This window comes from Staurois parvus, unplaced genomic scaffold (assembly GCF_062004578.1).
Source record: "Staurois parvus isolate SC_StPar_1 unplaced genomic scaffold, SC_StPar_1.0 ptg000001l, whole genome shotgun sequence".
NCBI classification, from domain to species: domain Eukaryota; kingdom Metazoa; phylum Chordata; class Amphibia; order Anura; family Ranidae; genus Staurois; species Staurois parvus.
In genome coordinates, this window is record NW_028317797.1 from 4,992,979 (window position 1) to 5,012,767 (window position 19,789).

The window sequence follows — 19,789 nt, forward strand, 5'->3', positions numbered from 1 at the left end:
GCACACTGTGTTGGACTTCCTGGTGTGAACAGAATCTGAACCTGTCAAAACTGGAAGGCTTGTGACATGGGGTAGTAAGCGCAGTGGTAGATGAGTTATTTTAGTGAGTCCTCAGCATATAGGAACTATTTTTAAGGGCTTGGTAGCCCACATTTAATTAAAAGAAAGCAAAAGTTCAGAAACAAATTACTTCCCATGCAGGGTATCTGCTCCAACTTCAACAGAAATACATGCACTGAAAAATGCTGGGCCGCCTGGCTCATAAGCTTCAATGGCTCATAAGCTTTAATGGCAGTACCAAGCTTCAATGGAAGTAACACGCTGTACCTCTTACAAATCTCAGACTGTAATGTCCAGCTCTCCTGCATACTTGGCTCTCTAGCCTTTAGTCACAGAACCCTGCTGCATGACCTACCTCAGGCCTTTGGATTTGGATTCTCCTGACAGGAGCTGACCTGACTACTGGAACTGAGACCTCTTGGCTTCTGGTTGGGCCCTCTGACCTCTCAATGAGACCTTCTGCCTCCCCCACTGGGAGCGGTCTCCAAACTAGAAGCTCTAAACTATCCTCGGACCTGAATGTATAACGACAGGCACACCCTAGCCTAAATCTCAGCAGTGTCCTACTGTTTACTATCCTTAGCTTTCTCCCTCCTCTCATGGGGTTCCTGGGCTTAGCATTCTTTTTCTGGGGTCCTCTGCCTTTTCTAATACTTCTCCACAACTCCCTGTCCTGAAAGTGTAGATCCGATTTTGCTTAATGAAGAACCTCTTTTTCCTTCACTTACAGTATACTAGTTTCAACCATCACACTCGGTCTTTTAGGTTCACCAAACTTTGCGGTTACCCTTGGCAATCAAAACCTTACTCATGGGATTGCTCAGTATTGTTTTACACTTTCCAAAATTGTCAATATTGTCGGTGTTTTCTTGATCAGAGTTTGTTAGAACCAGAACTGAGGAGGGACCACACACAAGCAATTATCCCCCATGAGAACTTCACATAGTTCCACCTTGCCTTTTGTCCAACGCTCCAAGGGCAACTGTCCTACCAACTGAGACTGATCCAAGCATAAACCATTGCTTATTTCCATAATTCCCACTGCTTTACTCATTACAACATCACAATCACTGATACCATTGTTAGAAGCAGGGGCGGACTGACAACTCATGGGCCCCCGGGCAATAGGGGATCATGGGGCCCTGTGTCCTTGCCTAAACTCACAAAAGCCTATGAAAAAGGTACCAGGGGCATCTCATGGGGCCCCCTACTGACCCCGGGCCCTCGGGCAGTGCCCGAGTTTCCAAATGGTCAGTCCACCCCTGGTTAGAAGTACCAATCATTGAGAGATCACACTTTTCAAGGTTACCATTTCTGATACCATCAGTACTATATGTACAAGTGTCTCTGGGTACTTCAATCTGTATCTCTTTGCGATACTAACCCTGGTCACCCGCACCTCGGACCGCAGTAGCAGAAATATCTGTAATCACTGCATCAGGCGGAGAGACTTCCGATATCCCTATCAGTTCCCCTAAATGTCTTTCATACAAACCAGTCACTGGGACCATCCTCATAGGGAACCTTTGAGATCACTTGACACAGTCCTAATACACATTGTACCAACCTATTCCACTCATAATTATTGTTACCAGGGGCGGACTGACCATTTGGGCACTCGAGCAGTGCCCGAGGGGCCCAGGGTCAGTAGGGGGCCCCTGAGATGCCCCTAGTATCTTTCATAGGCTTTTCTGGGTGTGGTTTGAGTTTGGGTGAGGATGCAGGGGCCCCATGATCCCCTATTGCCTGGGGGCCCCATGAGTTGTCAGTCTGTCCCTGATTGTTACCAAGCAAAGCTTGTACTACCTGGCTACACCCATTGATACTACACAGTACCACCTTGTCCGACTACGGTGGAGACACTCAGGTATACAATGAATGTATTCTCACACGTTCAAGCAGTTCCAGTAGTATATTTGTCATTTTACTACAATCCACATCTAAATGTAATGCATTTTTAGGGACCTTTCCCTTATCAGAGACATGGAGGGGCTCATCCACTGCAGCTTGAGAGGTTGAGACATTTAAAGAGACCTCCACCTCTCTGGAGGTAACTGACACTCCAGCCTTGTGCTCCCCCCAGAGCAATGCCAAACACGTGTCATACTCATCCTCTCACTTTCAGCAACAGTGAGCCATTCCAAGTCATTATCAATTACACTGTTATTCTGACACTCAGCTTAACTCATCTGTTGGGCTGTGGAGAAAAACTCTGCCATGCATGCAGTCCTTCTGACTGGAGGGGGTTAACTTCTACAACAACCAATGTGCCCTCTGATACTGGCAACTCGGCAGACCCTCCATTTGGTACAGTGGGTGTCACATCCACCCCATTGTCACACATGGAAGTTTCCTTCAACCACGCTAATAACTTTATGGCCTGACTATCCCAGTCTATCATGTCTGGACTTCAGTCACCTCTAACCACATCAGACTCTGATAATACTGTATAGGTTCTACTATTTGCGCTAGTTTCCCCCACTGTTCCACCAGAGCAGTATCAGAGCTGTCCTGGACAACTGGCAGTTCCATCACAGGGAGCCCGTATGAGATTTCCAGGGACAATTCTGCACTGCCTGTGGTTGCTATGGGAGACACCAGACCATCATCATCAACATTGTCAGTAATACATTTCCCAACATCATCATTATCAGCATTATCATCATTCCTGACTGGCTGTCTCAGACCATCACCAGCTTGAGCCTATAGGACATTCAGTACATCATTTATCACATTATAAGGAACACACTCACCCATCAGGGCGGCTACACAGTTGTTCAGGGAAACTACAAGCTCAGACACCATGAGCTCCCAGGAGGTCTCCAGGGACACCTCTATTGCACCTGTCATGGTTGCCAGGGGCAATGGCACACATCTCTCAGTGGTCACCCCTGATATACTGTAGTTGGTTGAAGCACCACATTTCCACCACCATGTACAGGCGGCCCTTCTTTAACCTCATAAGACTCTGTGGTTTCAGCATTAGCAGGCTGCATTAACCCATTATTTACCTCAGCATTTTCAAACTCATTAGTAAGCAACACATCTTCATATTTAATTTTACTACTTGTCTGCCTGCTACACATCACACTGCATGAGGACAAGTCCTTATCAGTCCTCAGTCTTGCTGCACGTTCAGCATTAACCCACTATACAAGGTACTACACAGCAGCAAGTCTTTACTGGAAACAGATTTCCTCACTGTCACCACTTCATCAGGATTACCCTAGGTTCACACCTAAGCGTTTTCTGCAGCGTTTTGTGTTTTGCAGAAACACAGTACAGTCCATTTAACATGATTTCCTATGGGACATGTTCACATCTCCGCGTTTTCACCCAGTGCGTTTTTTGGAAAGGGTCAGGGACTTTTTTATGCAAAAAGTTGCATTTTTCGTTCTATAAACTTCAATGGAAACACTGCAGTAAAGCATGTATTGCGTTTTTGCTGTGTTTTTGCCATGTATTTGATGCATTATGTGTTTAAATCTGCCTAGCAACAAGAAACATTAAAAAAATGAAAAAAAACCCCACAAAAAGCAAAAATGCAGCAAAAACACGTTAAAAACGCAAGTGAATAAACGTGCAACGCAAAACGCAATTCAGAAATGGCTCAAACGCAACCTGCATTGGTGTGAACCTAGCCTGAGACTCATACTCACTCTTCCTCACATTTGTAACTGCAACAGTCTTACCATTCCACTTGACAGATGTTTTCATTTGAGGGCGACGCTCCCAGCATGAGCACGGGGTAACATTGCAGCCTTCTTGGACTCTCCAACACCCCTTGCCGGCCAAACAGGTGTCCTGTTGCTAGGGATAATGGCAGACTCCTTCCAGGAGTAGTTCACATACGCAGCCATAGCATGTAACCACTGCTTTTTCTCCACGGTTGCCAGGGGTGACAATGAACCGTTTTGCACAAACATCTTCACTCAAACATTTGAGCCACATCTCTGCTAGAGCTCCTTCCTTCTCCAAGCAGACAATCTCCTGTTGCTAATGGTAACAGTTTTCCCTTACCAGAGCATTGCTGGTTACTCTGGATTACTTGATCCCTCTCTCTGGGACACCATTGGTCAAATTCTTTAGCAGGTGACCTCCAGGATTCATCAACCACTCGTCTGCAATGATTACTCCACTAACCTTTTTGTGACAAGGGGCATTGGGCAATAACGTCCCCATTTGCTACAATGCATGCAGTGCACAGGCTCTCTTGCCTCACGCTGTGGCACACTTTGACTCATGTTGCCAGGGACAACCATCAACTTACCCTGGAATGTCCAGTATGGACTAGTCCATAGCTGTTTGCACACTGGCGGACTCTCTGGCCTGTGTGGGACTTGTTCGGGAAACATCTCCTCTATCCATAACAATCTTTCTCTCATCTCAGTAAACATTGCTTCCTTTTTGCGTTTTGACCGCTCCATCCTTGCAGTCACACACATAGCAACTTGTAACACAGCAGAACCTTTTCCTTTTCTTTCACAGGTACACCACCTGCAACACACAATGCCTTTTGCCTGGCTGAACTTCCATACACAGCCAACAGTTCCTGACATGGACTCACTATTGGCGCAAAGACCTTGATTCCACCATCAGTTTGCCCCTTTCAGGCTGGTTCAGTTTCAGTTGGTGCTCAAACCAGTTTCAGTTGGTGCTCCTCCACCAATTGTGACATGGGGTAGTTACCTCAGTGGTAGATGCGTTATTTTAGTGAGTCCGCAGCAAAAAGTGCACAAGCTCAAATGGAGTAGGAGCCTGTAAAAGTAGCTGCAAAAGGTTAAGGAACTCTCTCCAGAAGGGTGCAATGTGTTGACAAGTCCAGAAAATATGGAAGAGCGTGCCAGTTTCCTCGTCACATCACCAGCAGATAGGAGAAACACTGGGATTGCAGGCATGGAGAACCTCAGGGGTCGTGTACCAAAACATCAGCATTTTATAAGTGTTTTCTTTATATACTACACAAATAGAAGATCTGGAGGCAGCCTCCCAAATCCTACTCCACTGATCCAAGGCAATATCACGTTGGAGGATTCGGGGCCATTTGCGTATCAAAGACAGGAACTATTTTTAAGGGCTTGGTAGCCCACTTTTATTTAGAAGAAAGAAAAAGTTCAAACTAATGGCTTCTACAGAATCCTGAGAAAGCCAAAGAAACCACTTTCTCTACCCAGAAACACTAGTCTGGAATGTCGTATTTAACTTAACCATTAGCCGCCCGGCCAATGGCTGTTTGGTGGCTTGAAATGTGCTCCTGTATTCCGGGTGCACGCCATTTGGCGTGCTCCCGCACATGCGCGGTTTGCGCGGTTGCAGAGCGACGCAGCAGTGCGATCTGTCACCGCCCGTGCACCTCGGACACGGCCGATGACAGATCCGAGTACCGGCTCCCGTTGCTGGTACCATGTGACCTGCTGTGACCAATCACAGCAGGTCACATGACAGTTGTATACAATGGATGGCTTCATTCATGATGCCATCCATTGTATACTAGTGCCTAGCTGTGAATGGTCACAGCTAATCACATGCACATGTCATGTGATTAGCTGTGACCAAATCACAGCTAAGCACAAAAAAAAAAAAAAAAAGCTGAATTAATCGATTTCATTCAGGTAAATGCTTGCTTATAGCAAAGTAATTCTTTGCTATAAGCAAATTGTGTAAAAAAAAAAAAAAAAAAAAAATACTGATCACTTCCCCAAAGTAGTACAGTGTTACTATGGTAACATTGTACTATTTTGGTCATAGTAAAATATGAAAAACAAATCTTAAAAAAATAAAAAAAAATGTAATAAAAAATTAAATATAATAAAAAAATAAAAAAAAATTAAAAAAAGAAATATATATATTTTTTTCATACTGTCACCAGTCAGTGTCGCTGTTCACCGCCATGCCAGTTATATGATGACGCTGTACTGCACTGATGACAGTATGTAAAAAAAAAAAATAGTGAAAATAATTTTTTTAATTTTTTAATTTTCCAAAAAATTATGACAAAAAAATACAACTTCAAAAAACTCGCCATGCCTCTTATGAAGTACGTCGGACTGTCTACTCTGCAAAAAGGGGTCATTTGGGGGATATCTGTACTGTTCTGACATTCTTGGACCTCAAGATATTAGATTGGCTGTCAGTACTTCAGGAATGATCAATATTCAGATCTATACCATAGTTTGTGAACTCTATAACTTTCCTACAAACTAAAAAATACATCCTAATTTGGGTTATTTTCACCAAAGACATGTAGCAGAATACATCTCGGCCTAAATTTATGAAGAACAATTATTTATTTGTAAACTTTTATAACAGAAACAAAGAAAAATGTGTTTTTTTTTCAAAATTTTTGGTCTTTTTTTGTTAATTTAGCAAAAAATAAAAACCCCAGCGGTGATTAAATACCACCAAAAGAAAGCTCTAGTTGTGTGAAGAAAATGATAAAATTTTAGTTTGGGTACAATGTTGTATGACCGCGCAATTGTCATTCAAAGTGTGAGAGCGCTGAAACCTGAAAAATGGCCTGGGCAGGAAGGTGTAAAATTGCACGGTATTGAAACGGTTAAATGTGAATCTTGTGTCACATTTTGCTATATTTACTCGTCCTGTCACAGGCTACATTCGCACGAGCAACTAGCATCAGTGTGAATGACAGCAGCAGGAATTTGCTGATTCCTACAGCTGTAAGTGGCTAGCTGTGGCCGCCAAACTCTGTACACCTCAATGATAGGTTGGCAATGGCCTCAGCTATCTGTGGCTGCCTGCCTGGCCAGCGATTGCCTTGCCTAACAAATGACCATACAAATGGAATTTACAACCTTTCTACTTCAGTGCTCCGCTGTTTTCTGAACAAATACTATAGACTATCAAACTAAAATCAAACGATATTTGAAGTATCACCATGGCTCACTGGTATTCATGAATTATAACACACCGCAGAACTTTCCTATTATTAACCTGTACAAAAGACATCATTGTAAAGGTAAAGGGCTGTGTTTGGAAAAAAGGACGAAACATGACATAATAAAAGGCAATAGGAAAAAAAGAAAACTGGTGCAAAGTCTTGCTGCCTTTATCTTTTTATTACAAATGCTACATACAACATATCCTTTCAAAAGGCCAGGGACAGATCGGGGTCAGCACAGCAGGACACCTGCCCAATTAATAGAGGACACCTTGGCAGGTGGACCCAGGTTTCCATGACGACCTTGTCTCCTACACCGACATTGCTTTGCTGGTTTTATTGATGTAAAGAGAATGGAGCCTCTTTAATCCAGGTTTCAGTATTATCAAAGAGAGCTCAAATTATAGTGTATGCAAGTCTGATGAGTATAATCTGTCCTTGGAAACATAGCTGTAGGTTAAAAGACCATAACCTTGCTTTGCGTCTCTGGATCATGTGCTTGAATTGCATTAGGGGACATGTTCTGCATGGAGTTTGTATATTCTCTCTTAGTCTGCTTGGATTTCTTCCAGGTACTCTAGTTTCCTACTGTAATTCAAAACACATAATTAGCCTTATTCCATAATGAGTTCCCATTCTTACATGGCAATTCTTCTTGCAGTAGCCCACAGCACCCAATCAGAAATCACACAGTCAGAGATCAGACCAGTACAGTATGGATTATAATTGGTTGCTGTCGGTTACTGTACCTAAAATAATGTTTTTCAATTATTTGTAGATAAAAAATATTACGAAAATGTACATACTGTGAATGATATGCATTGGCATTGTTAAACAACCTTGTTTTTAAGTGTGTAATAATGTTTAATTATACAGTATGTGTTCATGGGAGCAATTATATATGCAGTCTCTGTTTTCTCCTCCATTTAAGCCAATAGAGATGCTGTGGACATGCATGGCTCGTGCTGAGCAGATTTTCACTGGGCAAAACTGCTTGCGGCATCTTTAAAAAAAAAAAGATCCAGCTTTCCCACCGGCTTTCCGTGTAGCTGGGTTTGGGATCTGGCGCAAATGATACCATAGAAGACTCACCCAAGTTCTTAAGGAAGTCCTTAACAACAGCTACTTCTTTTGTGACACCCCCACACAAACCAGCACAGTGGCTAGAGGCAACAAGCCATGTCATATATTCGTTCTATCTCTTCACTACCAGACATTCTTGCCAAGCTGATGAAAATTGAATCTTTGCTTTTGCAGGAGGACCCTCCAGCCCACATAGTTTCCCAACTGTACTCTTTACTTCTCAAAGCATCTTCCTCTGATCTCCCACCATATATGCAGGTCTGGGAAGCAGAGTTCCACCATACTATTTCTCTTGGACTGGCAAAAGTGCTTTATCTTGACCCACAAACTCTCCGTAGCCACCAAGAACCAAGAAAAAAGGTTTAAATTAGTAACCTGTTGGTACAGATGCCTGTTGGTTCACCATCACTTCAGTCCATCAATAAATGACACTTGCTGCTGTTGCCGTGCCTCCAAAGGCACCATGCTACATAACTCATGGGACTGCCCCTCCATAAGATTTTGGCAACAAATTTTAATTTGTACTGTAAACTGATGGCGACCTCTATCAAACCTTCCTCTGAAGTAGCCCTCCTGTCCATGCTCCCTGGACCCTTCAAATCCACGAAAAGAGATGTCCTGTGGCACTTCCTGGCCGCTACAAGGGTGGTTATCCACTGCCACTGGAAATCAACCACCATGCCTTCCCTTGGGGAATGAGCCAACAAAGTGGACTCTATAAGAGACCTAGAACAACAGTTGGCATAGGAAGCAGGAAAGGAGGATCAATGTTCTTTCACCTGGACCGCATGGTTCATGTTCCACTACTCATTTGAGTTTTTATCATGGACTGAGCAATTCGGAATTCATACTCAGCTGTGACGAAGTGTATGCCCTCCCTGGTATTATTATGCTTGCCTTATCCTTTCCAGCCCTTATACCTTCTATCTAATCTTTGCAATTCCTTAGGTGATCCCCTTCTATTCATTATGCAAAAGCATCACGGATGTACGTATACCTTGATTGTGGGATCCCTTGAGCATACATTTTCTTCATGAGTATTTGAATATTAGTCTACTTTACAAAGCCTTGCCTCTCCTACGTAGCCAAGGCTAATGCCAAAGATGGTGCTATGCACCCTTTCTTTTTTTCATGTTTTTGAATTTCTATTGTAATTTGAATCTGCATGATTGAATTGTTACACTGGAAATCTTTTAGTACCTTCCAATCTCCATATTTGCTATCTGTATGTACCTATGTAAATGCTGATGCTTCTCTGCATCTGCGTTTACCCAACTATACATGTAGAATGTATTTTATGGAACATGGAAGTGTCACGTTCGGGAAGTGACATGCGTAGAAGCTTAAGCATTTACACAGGGGTGTGCATCCAATCACTTCTATGGCATCTAATACTATATACTAGTCATATACAATATACTGATCATATACAATATACAGGCGTACCTCGGTTTACGTATTTAATTCGTTCTGCGGGACTTTTAGGAATAGGAATGCACCGAAGACCAATTAATCCATCCTGGAGGTCAGAAAAAAGTTAAAAAAAGTTTTTTATCTGTACAAAACTTTTTATAAAGTGCACTTTAAAGGCATAAATACTGTACAGGGACAGGATTTAAAAATTATTTTGTAAACGCAATGAAAACCAATTAATCCGTTCCGGAGGTCAGAAAAAAGTCCAAAAAAGGTCTTATCTGTTGAAAACTTTTTATAAAGTGCGCTTTAAAGGCATAGTACTGTACAGGGACATGATTAAAAAAAATAATCATAAATGCATTGAAAACCAATTAATCCGTTCGTATTGCAAAAAAAAATCCGTAAACCGAGGCATTATGTTTAATGGATTTTCATTCGTAAACGGAGAATTACGATAACTGAGGCGTTCGTAAACTGAGGTAAGTAATGATCATATATTGTATACTGCTCATATTTACTGGTTATATACTGTATACAGCTCATATATACTGCTCATATACAATGTACTCATCATATACTGAGTACTGCTCATATACAATGTACTCATCATACACTGCATACTGCTCATATACAATATACTGATCATATATACTGCACTGACCATATATCCTGATCATATACCATATACTGCTCATATACCATATACTGCTCATACATTATTATTATACAGTATTTATATAGCGCTAAAAGGTTTGCTCAGCGCTGTACATTATAGTGGGGGACAGTACCTGAGACAATACAGTAACAAAATACGAGGGGTTCAAGGGCCCTGCTCTTTCGAGCTTACAATCTAGGAACACATACTGCACTGAGCATATACTGTATACTGATCATATACTGTGTACTGCTCATATATACTGCACTGAGCATATATACTGATCATATACAATATACTGATCATACAGTATATACTGATCATATACTGCCCATATATATTGATCATGTACAATATACTGACCTGATCACATACACTGATCATATACACTCACTGGCCACTTTATTATGTACACCTGTTCAATTGCTTGGTAACACAAATTACTAATCAGCCAATCACATGGCAGCAACTCAATGCATTTAGGCATCTAGACATGACGAAGATGACTTGCTGAAGTTAAAATCAAGCATCAGAATGGGGAAGAAAGGGGATTTAAGTGATTTTGAACATGGCATGGTTGTTGTTGCCAGATGGGCTGGTCTGAGTATTTAAAAAACTGCTGATCTATTGGGATTCTAACGCACAACCATTTCATCAGACCAGGCAACATTTTTCCAATCTTCTATTGTCCAATTTTGGTGAGCCTGTGCAAATTGTAGCCACTGTGTCATGTTCTTAGCTGATAGGAGTGGCACCCGGTGTGGTCTTCTGCTCCTGTAGTACATCTGCTTAAATGTTTGATGTGTTGTGCATTCGGCGATGGTATTCTATATACCTTGACTGTAACAAGTGGTTATTTGAATTGCCTTTCTATCATCTCAAGTCAATCTGCCTTTTCTCCTCTGAAATCAACAAGGCATTTTTCCTCCGCACAACTGGATATTTTCTCTTTTTTGGACCATTCTCTGTAAACCCTGGAGATGGTTGTATATGAAAATCCCAGTAGATCAGCAGTTTTTGAAATACTCAGACCAGGCCGTCTGGCACCAACAACCATGTCATGTTCAAAGTCACTTAAATTGTTATTATACAGGATTTATATAGTGCCAACAGTTTGCGCAGCGCTTTACAAAATGAATCCCCTTTCTTTCCCATTCTGATGCTCAGTTTTAACTTCATCAAGTCGTCTTCACCACATCTAGATGCCTACATGCATTGAGTTTCTGCCATGTGATTGGCTGATTAATAATTTGTGTTACCAAGCAATTGAACAGGTGTACCTATTAAAGCAGCCGGAGAGTGTATACATACAGATCATATCCAATATACATCCTCCTCCATCAGCTGCTCCTCTGATGAAATATGAGAATATCTCTGACAGATCTGGCCCAGTGACAGCCCCACCCCCCGATAGTGTAGATGAGTGTATGGTGGGATCTGTGTCCAGGGAGGAGATCTGCCTCCCCTCCCCCCCCCTCCGGAGATGGGATTAGAATGCTGCAATCACAGAGGATTAGATTGCCCAGAAATCAGCGGATTGCCCGGCTGCCATTGACTGTCTGAGTCGCTCTTCCTCCTACATCCCTCCGTGCAGGTCCCATAGGGAGCGCCGATCCCTCCTCCCAGCTGTCAGTGAAGACATGGGGGAGATCCCGACCCTGGTGAAGATCGCGGTCTCCCTGAAGATCCAGCCCAATGACGGGCCGGTCTATTTCAAGGTGGACGGGCAGAGGTTCGGCCAGAACCGGACCATTAAATTGCTGACCGGGGCCAAATACAAGATCGAGGTCGTACTGAAGCCCGGAGCGCTGAAAGCAACGTGAGTAGCGGAGCCGTGTGTCTGCCATGGTGTGGATGCTGAGAGCAATCACTGCTGCAGCAGCCAATCCGCGGTCAGCTGTGACTGCTTTGTCTCCTGGAAATAGCTGAATGCCGCCATCTGATTGGTCGCTGCAGCTGGCATTGCCTAGAACCTCCATGGGGCTGTTTGAAAGGGGATGGCTGTCATAGAGCTAGAAGACTGACAATACATTGTATATCCTCCTCATCCAGGCCTAGGGCACAGGAGGAGATCTCTGCCATCTTATGCTGCAGACATGATGAAGCATCCATTGTATGAGGGCAGTGCAATGTCTCCTAAGGTGATGGTGTGCCTGCACTATGGGAGCCTATCCAGTCCATACAATGGATCAGATGGATCCTTCACACAGGACAACCTACTGGGGGGGGGGACAAGACAATGATTCCAGGCTGAGCAGACAGCAGGGTGCACAGATGCTGCAGGATTTTCAGATTTGCAGTCATAGAATGGGAGCCATCATGGAGGATACTGTACATTCAGTGGAGGCTGATCATGTGACCGGGGGGTATAGCACACAATATTCCATTCTAGACGAGTATACGAGTGCCATACAATCATGCAACGTGTACTTCATCTTCATCCTTCTATCCACTTCCAAAGCACAACTCCAATCATGTCACCTGCCCGCCTTTTGGAATTTTTTGTTTAAAACCCCAAGGGCTGTTTCACATCAGAACGAAGTGCAGGAAAGGTGCACCGCACTCAAAACGCACTGCTCTCGCGATCCCCTGCAGGTGCCAATACATTGTCAATGACACTCCAAATGAAGTGCGTTTGCAGGCACCAAATTGCATGGTACAGAATCGCACGGTACCAGATCGCATGGTACCGAATCGTATGGTTCCAAATCGTATGGTTCCAAATCGCATGGTACCCCGCAGCACATTTTTTTTAAATTAGTGCATGTACTGCTATTAGCCTTGGTTAACAGTACATTGTGGTGTGGGAAATGCACTATCCGTGAATGTTTCCTGCACCGCATTCAAACTGCACTGCCCTTATGATCTGCAGCAGGTGTCAGGACAATCTTAAAGTGGAACTTCACCAAAACGCACAAAACATGACACAATGGCAAGCTTTTGACGCCTCCTCCCCCCACCCAGTTATTTGGGGGACACAGGTCCCAAAAGGCTGTGGAACCAGTCACACAGCGCAGCGCGGCTTGTGCATGCGCAATAGGAAACAAGCTGTGAAGCCAGTTTCCTTTACCCAAGATGTCAGCTCCTGCATCTGAAGCCGATTAAAGCATCAGCTCAGGTGAGGACACTGCTGGATCCCTGGACAAGTAAGTGTCCTTATATTAAAAGTCAGCAGCTACAGTGTTTGCAGCTGCTGACTTAATTTTTTTTTTCGGCGCGGGGGGGAGACTGGAGCTCCACTTCAACGACCCTCCACATGCAGTTTGTTTGCCTGCATCAGATTGCATGGTGTAAAATGACTATGCAATCCGGTTGCAGTGCATTCCCTAAATTGCTGCATGCATGGCTTTAGTGCAGATGCAGTGTGGTCCGCACTGAACTGCACGTGATTTGTACAGAAATGTGATGCCGTTCCTGTGCAATGCATATGGGGAGATTTAATAAATCTGGAGCACTCAGAATCTGGTGCAGCTGTGCATGGTAGCCAATCAGCTTCTCACTTCAGCTTGTTCAATTAAGCTTTGACCATAAAATCTGGAAGCTGATTGGCTAGCATGCACAGCTGTTTCAGACTTTGCACTCTCCAGTTTTAGTAAATATCCCCCATAGTGTGAACCGAAGCTTACTGCATGCCAGTGCGATTTGCAGCCCATTCAAATGAATGGGCTGCAAAATTGCACCACAGGTGAGTCAATCAAACAGGAATGCAGACTGTTTTCCTGTGCAATTTAGGTGTGAACTGGCCATAAGACCTTGTTGATACTTTCAATTGAGGAGCTGTAAAACCTCGCAGCCAAGCCATGTTTTTACTGCCCCACAACCATTCCCTACCCGAAGAGGCAGCACTTAGGGGTGTACACATGCCATGGCTGCAATGCTTTGCTTCACATCAGGAATTATACCCCCATCGCACTCAGTGCAGCTCTTCAGTATAAGGGGTAAAACAGGCAATAAAATGGACATGTGCTTTCTTGATCAGAGGGACCTTGCGGGCACTGCAGGATTTCAGTCCTTGTCAGTGTAGTGTGTTACCAATTGTTTTCTTGGTGACTGTGGTCCCCAAGCTGCCTGGATATCATTGACAGAATCCTCACGTGTAGTTCTGGGATGATTCCTCACTGTTCTCATGATCATTGACACTCTACGAGGTGAGATCTTGCATGGTGCAGACCTAGGGAGACTGACAGTTTTGTGTTTCTTCCATTTGCGAATGATTGCACCAACTGTTGTCACCTTCTCACCAAGCTGCTTGGCGATAGTTTGGTAGCCCAGTCCAGCCTTGTGTAGGTCTACAATCTTGTCCCTGACATCCTTGGACAGCTCTTTGGTCTTTGCCATGGTGGAGAGTTTGGAATCTGATTGTTTGATTGCTCCTGTGGACAGGTGTCTTTTATACAGGTAACAAAATGAGATTAGCAGCACTCCCTTTAAGAGACTGCTTCTAATCTCAGCTTGTTACCTGTATGAAAGATACCTGGTAGCCAGAAATCCTGCTGAATGATAGGGGATCAAATACTTATTTCCCTCATGAACATGCAAATCAGTGCATAATTTGTTAGACATGCATTTCTTTTGAAAGTGTTACTATTCTGTCTCTCAGTATTACAATACACCGAACATTTGATTTTTAGACTGATCATTTCTTTGTGAGTGGGCAAATATTCAAAATCAGCAAGTGATCAAATACTTATTTCCTTCACTGTATTCTGGCCATTTAAATGAATTAACACCCAAGTGCTTGACACTACTAAACGTGGTACACGTGTGTACCGGTGTCCAGCGTTTTTCCGCTGCCAGCAAGAAAGGTGTGTAGAGCGTGTCCAGTGTGCACGAACCCTTACTTTACGCTTGCGGCAGACTTTACTACCCCTCTGAAAAGCAGCCTGAGATGGATCACTTTTCAGAGGTCTTTGACATATCCCCTCCTCACTGCCTGTTTTATCCCTGTCAATGCAGAGTCACCACTCCACAACTGCATGCATTATATGTGGTTTCAGGCTGGTTGCAGCATGGTTCCATTCACATAAATTGATCGAGTTCTGATGACAAAATGCGACAAGAGGTTGGGAAGCAAGGCACCACTTCTGCAGCATGTGCACAACGCCATCCAGCAGTGGTAAAACCACTTAATTTTACCACCCACCGACTGCAAGTATAAATGAGCCCTAATGCAGAACTCCAATACTGTCACCTTCCCTTTCCTCTCTCCAATTCGACATCTGTGCATGTGCATAGCCTTGAACATAGAGAGTGTGCATTCAGGGACAAGCAGCCGCATGGGTGTCAGTTTGAGAGCAGCAACTGTGTATGTGCAACTGCTGCATCCCAATAGGCATGAATGGGACTGCCTGCACAGGAGTGCATAGAACACCTGTGTGTCCCTGTGCAGGTGAACACAGCCCTCCCACAGGTGAACGCTGTAGTATGCCTATTTAAACGTGTCCTTAGATTTCTTTGTTGCAGAACAAACTGCACTCCTGATCCACAGAAGTATAACCAAAAGAGATTTGGCTGTACTTCTTTAATTTCAGGGAATGTCTGCTTTTCAAAAGAAAGCAACTCTTAGAATGTAAGTAATGCGATACAAAACATGCCTTTTACTGTGTGTTAATGTAAGGTAAGAAACGCAGTGCAGTGTTCATTTTGACATACCCAGGCATGCTGATACACTTAGGCAGGGCAACACAACACGCTTGTATGAACTATTTGTGTGTTCTAAATTGTTGGTTGAAATTCTGCAATTCTTTGAATTAGGAACCAATACAAAATGAATGGGCTGCCTTAAAGAATATGTAAACCTAACACTGATAAGTGCCTGATGTACCATGTACTTGTATAAAAAAGTATCCCATTCTCTTCGTATTGCTTCCTTTGTGTGAAATCCCTGGTGTTTCTGCCAGTCCCTCTGTTTTCCTATTAAAAACTGACTACACTAGGCATGGTAACACAGCGTGGTCCGTTCTCCATCTGTGCTGGGAGCTTAGCCTGATCTCCTCCAATGATCAGACTTCTGCTCGCACGTACCCCCTGCACAGCCATTCACTGTGAAGTTCAGCGTTCTGCTGTTTCTCCTTTCCCAGCTCTCTGTTCTTCACTCATAAGGAGCTTAGAGGGTATGTGATCATGGAAAAAAGTCATTTATATCTGTACACAAATGCTTTGCCGGCCATTTCTATTCTAAACTGAATGGGTTGTTTTCTAGGTGAGGGTTTACATATACTTTAACAGTAAATACTGCATGTTAACACATGTGCAACAATGCACTGACACGTGTTGCAACAATGTGCATGGGCCCGAAAGCATAAAATGAATTTGTGCATCTTATATTGTCATGCAAACTGCGTGCATATACACCTTGCACATTTTCTGGGTCATTGGTGCTGTATTACGGTGGGTTTTAAAAGCGGAACTTCACCCAAAAGGAGAAATTCCATTTTTTTTGCATCCCCTCCCCACTGCCACATATGGCACTTTTTGGGGGGAGTGGGTACCCACTGTCACTTGCAGTCAGATGCGCCGTGGCAATCGGAGCTAGAAGTTTGCCCCTCTCCTTCCCCCACAGCCTTCTGAGACACATCACAGCTCCCCGAAGACTGCGGGACCATTCACAGAGTGCACTTCAGCTTGCACATGCGTGGTAAAAAACCTGCTGTGAAGCCATGAGGCTTCATGGCCAGTTCCCTTACACAAGATTCCAGCACCTGTACCCAAAGCCAATTGAAGAAACCGCTCGGGTGAGGACATTGCTGGGTCCCTGGGCAGGTGAGTGTCCTTCTATTAAAAGTCAGCAGCTACAGTATTTGTAGCTGCTTACTTTTAATGTTTTGGGGTGAGCCTGGAGCTCCTCTTTTTAAACGGAAAATTAGATATCTGAGATGAGCCATTTATAAGGGTTCTGGAAGAATTTGAAGGATTAGAACAGTTATTGCCCTTTTTTATCAACACAAGCTCATTAAATGTACGGTAATTGTTGGGACCTGAGGATTTAAGTGATTGTAAAGCCTTTTTTTTTTTTTTTTTTTTTTTTTTTTTTTGGTATAACAAACATGTTATACTTACCTGCCCTTTGCAATAGTTTTGCACAGAGCATCCCCAATCCTACTTTTCTAAGGTGCCTCGCCAACGCCCCTGGTCGCCAGCCTCTTTAATATGTGACAAATGGTCAGTTAACCAGACATTCGTCACTTTCCTAGGATAAAATAATGCTGCTTTATAAAGCCCATTCTTCATCTGCATGTTAACTAGGTCAAGTCACAATTGCTGTTCTCCCATCACCTGGGTATATCCTCCTTAAGGAGACAATCCAGCTCTCGGTAAAATTTTGTCATACCTATAATTACAACCATTGTTAAATTTGCACACACTTGAAACATTTGTTGGTTTTAATAGCTAATCAATGCTGTTACCATTCATCCCTATGGAGAGCAATCACACCCCATCTTAGTCTACATTCAGCACACTGCGAATGAAGATTTTATGCCTTGTTAGCTTTAATACAAATCATAGAAGCCAGATTAGAGTGTGATTGGGGGGCTGAGTAAAGACAGATAAACTTCCAAATCCATCTGTTCACATCATATATTCCTCAAAAACAGTACAGTTACACTCTAATTACTGAACAAATGTGCCAGTAATTACCAGCCTATGATTTTTAAACTCAAATTCTGTTCTATATTCTGTATTATTTCTAAAGGTCCAGATGGTATGCCAAAGTATGGCGTTGAAAACCAACTCCGTATCCTTCAGTCAGGAGATAGGTGGGATGGCCAGAGTAGAAACTTTGTCCTTGCCCCTGCTGCTCTCCATTTTAGAGAACGGCAATACTATTGGCAGCAACACCTAAATATGTTTATGTCATTACAGAAATGTTGTAAGCTTCACCTTGGATCAGTCTCTTACTGGGGATTGGGGGGTGTTATTACCCCATTGAATCTTACAATATTGGCTAGGATTGGCAGTGATATGGTTTTTACGCTGTACTTGCTTTAAATACTGTAGATTTACTTAACAGTTCCAGCTACTTATGTTTGGATTGTGTACCTCATTGAAGTCCCAGAGACTTTAGCCAAACTGGTAAGTGGTCAACACTTGAAGAGTCCCCACAACACCGAATAGCCAGTCAATGATGTACTAATCCTTTTCAAAGCTGAACTCCAGAATAAAAACATAGCCCTTGGAAACGTCCACTTCCAAAGTTGCTCTTTGACTGTCATCATTCCTGAGTCATGGCCTCGTTACATAGGTCACTAGCAGACTACATTTCCTGGCAGGCTTTGCTTGTCTGTCACAGTGTCCTTGCCCTGGACCTGGCTAATACTTTACTCACCTGCTGACCCAAACCCCAGGACAGGAAGGCATGTGCTCTCATATACATGCCACTCCCATCTTACTTTCCTCACCCTCCTTCTCCTAACCTCTGGGGATATCTCCCGGAACCTTGGTCTTCCAGTATCTCACCCCAACACCAAGCACCCTTCTTTCTCTGGGAATAGCCGCAATCCACTTAATTTAATCTCAAACTCCATGCTCCCAAAAACCACCCTCCCTTTTTCATGTGCACTCTGGAATGCCTGCTCTGTCTGTAATAAGCTCACCTCTGTCAATGACTTTTTTGTCTCCCACTCCCTTAACCTACTAGCAATTACAGAAACCTGGCTTCAAGCATCAGATTCTGCTTCTCCTACAGCACTTTCCTTTGGAGGCCTTCTCTGGACCCACTCACCCAGACCCAGTGGTCGGAAAGGAGGGGGAGGTGGTTTGCTTCTATCCCCACTGAGCACCTTTCAAGTTCTCCCTTACTCTCCCTCTCTATCCTTCTCTTCTTTCGAGACTTACTGCATTCGCCTGTTTTCTCCCATTTCCCTGAGGATTGCAGTGATCTACCGGCCTCCTGGACCGGTGTCACGATTTCTTGATGACTTTTCTGCTTGGCTACCCTACTTTCTCCCCTCTGAAATACCCAATATCTTTCTTGGAGTTTTTAATTTCCCCATTAATGTGAATAACACAGCCAAATCCCAACTCTTCAACCTAACCATCTTTTGCCTTAACACAATGGTTACAGTCCTCCACTCACTCTGATGGGAATACATTAGACCTTGTTTTCTCCCATCTTTGCACTCCCTACAACTTCACAAACACCCCCTTTCCTCTCTCAGATCACAATCTCATCATCTTTACAGTGTCCTCCTCTTCAAACACTTATCCCTCCAAGCAGCAAACAATTACCCGCAGAAACCTTCACAACTTAAACCCTTCTCTTTTCCACTTTACAACTGACCGCCTCTATTACAGAAACTCTGACATGTCCTGCCCTGCCCTGGCCACTGCTGTCTATAACAGTTCGCTTTCATCCACACTAGACTCACTTGCTCCTCTAACTACATGAAGTATCAGGTCCCGACCATTACAACTGTGGCAGACTGATGACACCAGAAATCTTAAGCGACATAGTCGTGCACTGGAGCGATTGTGGCGTAAAACCAAATCACACCAAGCTTTCGCCCTATATTAATCTGCTTTCTAAACATACAATTCCTCCCTCCATGCTGCCAAACAAGCCTACTTTGTCACTTATTAATACCCTGTCATCCAGTCCTTGTCTCTTCTCTACTTTTAACTCTCTACTTTCTCCACCTCCACCAATAACTCACTCTACTTACGAGATTGCAGATCAT

General features: G+C 43.5%; 1 protein-coding gene across 1 annotated transcript in view; it reads left to right on the plus strand.

The window, feature by feature from the left end:
- The first annotated feature begins 11,501 nt into the window (after window positions 1–11,501).
- The window catches only part of CNRIP1 (cannabinoid receptor interacting protein 1), a 52,943-nt gene continuing 44,655 nt past the window's right edge, over window positions 11,502–19,789 (plus strand). Inside the window, exon 1 of the mRNA XM_089684308.1 lies at window positions 11,502–11,931. Within this exon, the coding sequence (XP_089540434.1) occupies window positions 11,753–11,931 (179 nt within the window). The 5' untranslated portion in view covers window positions 11,502–11,752. The remainder of the gene's footprint in view (window positions 11,932–19,789) is intronic.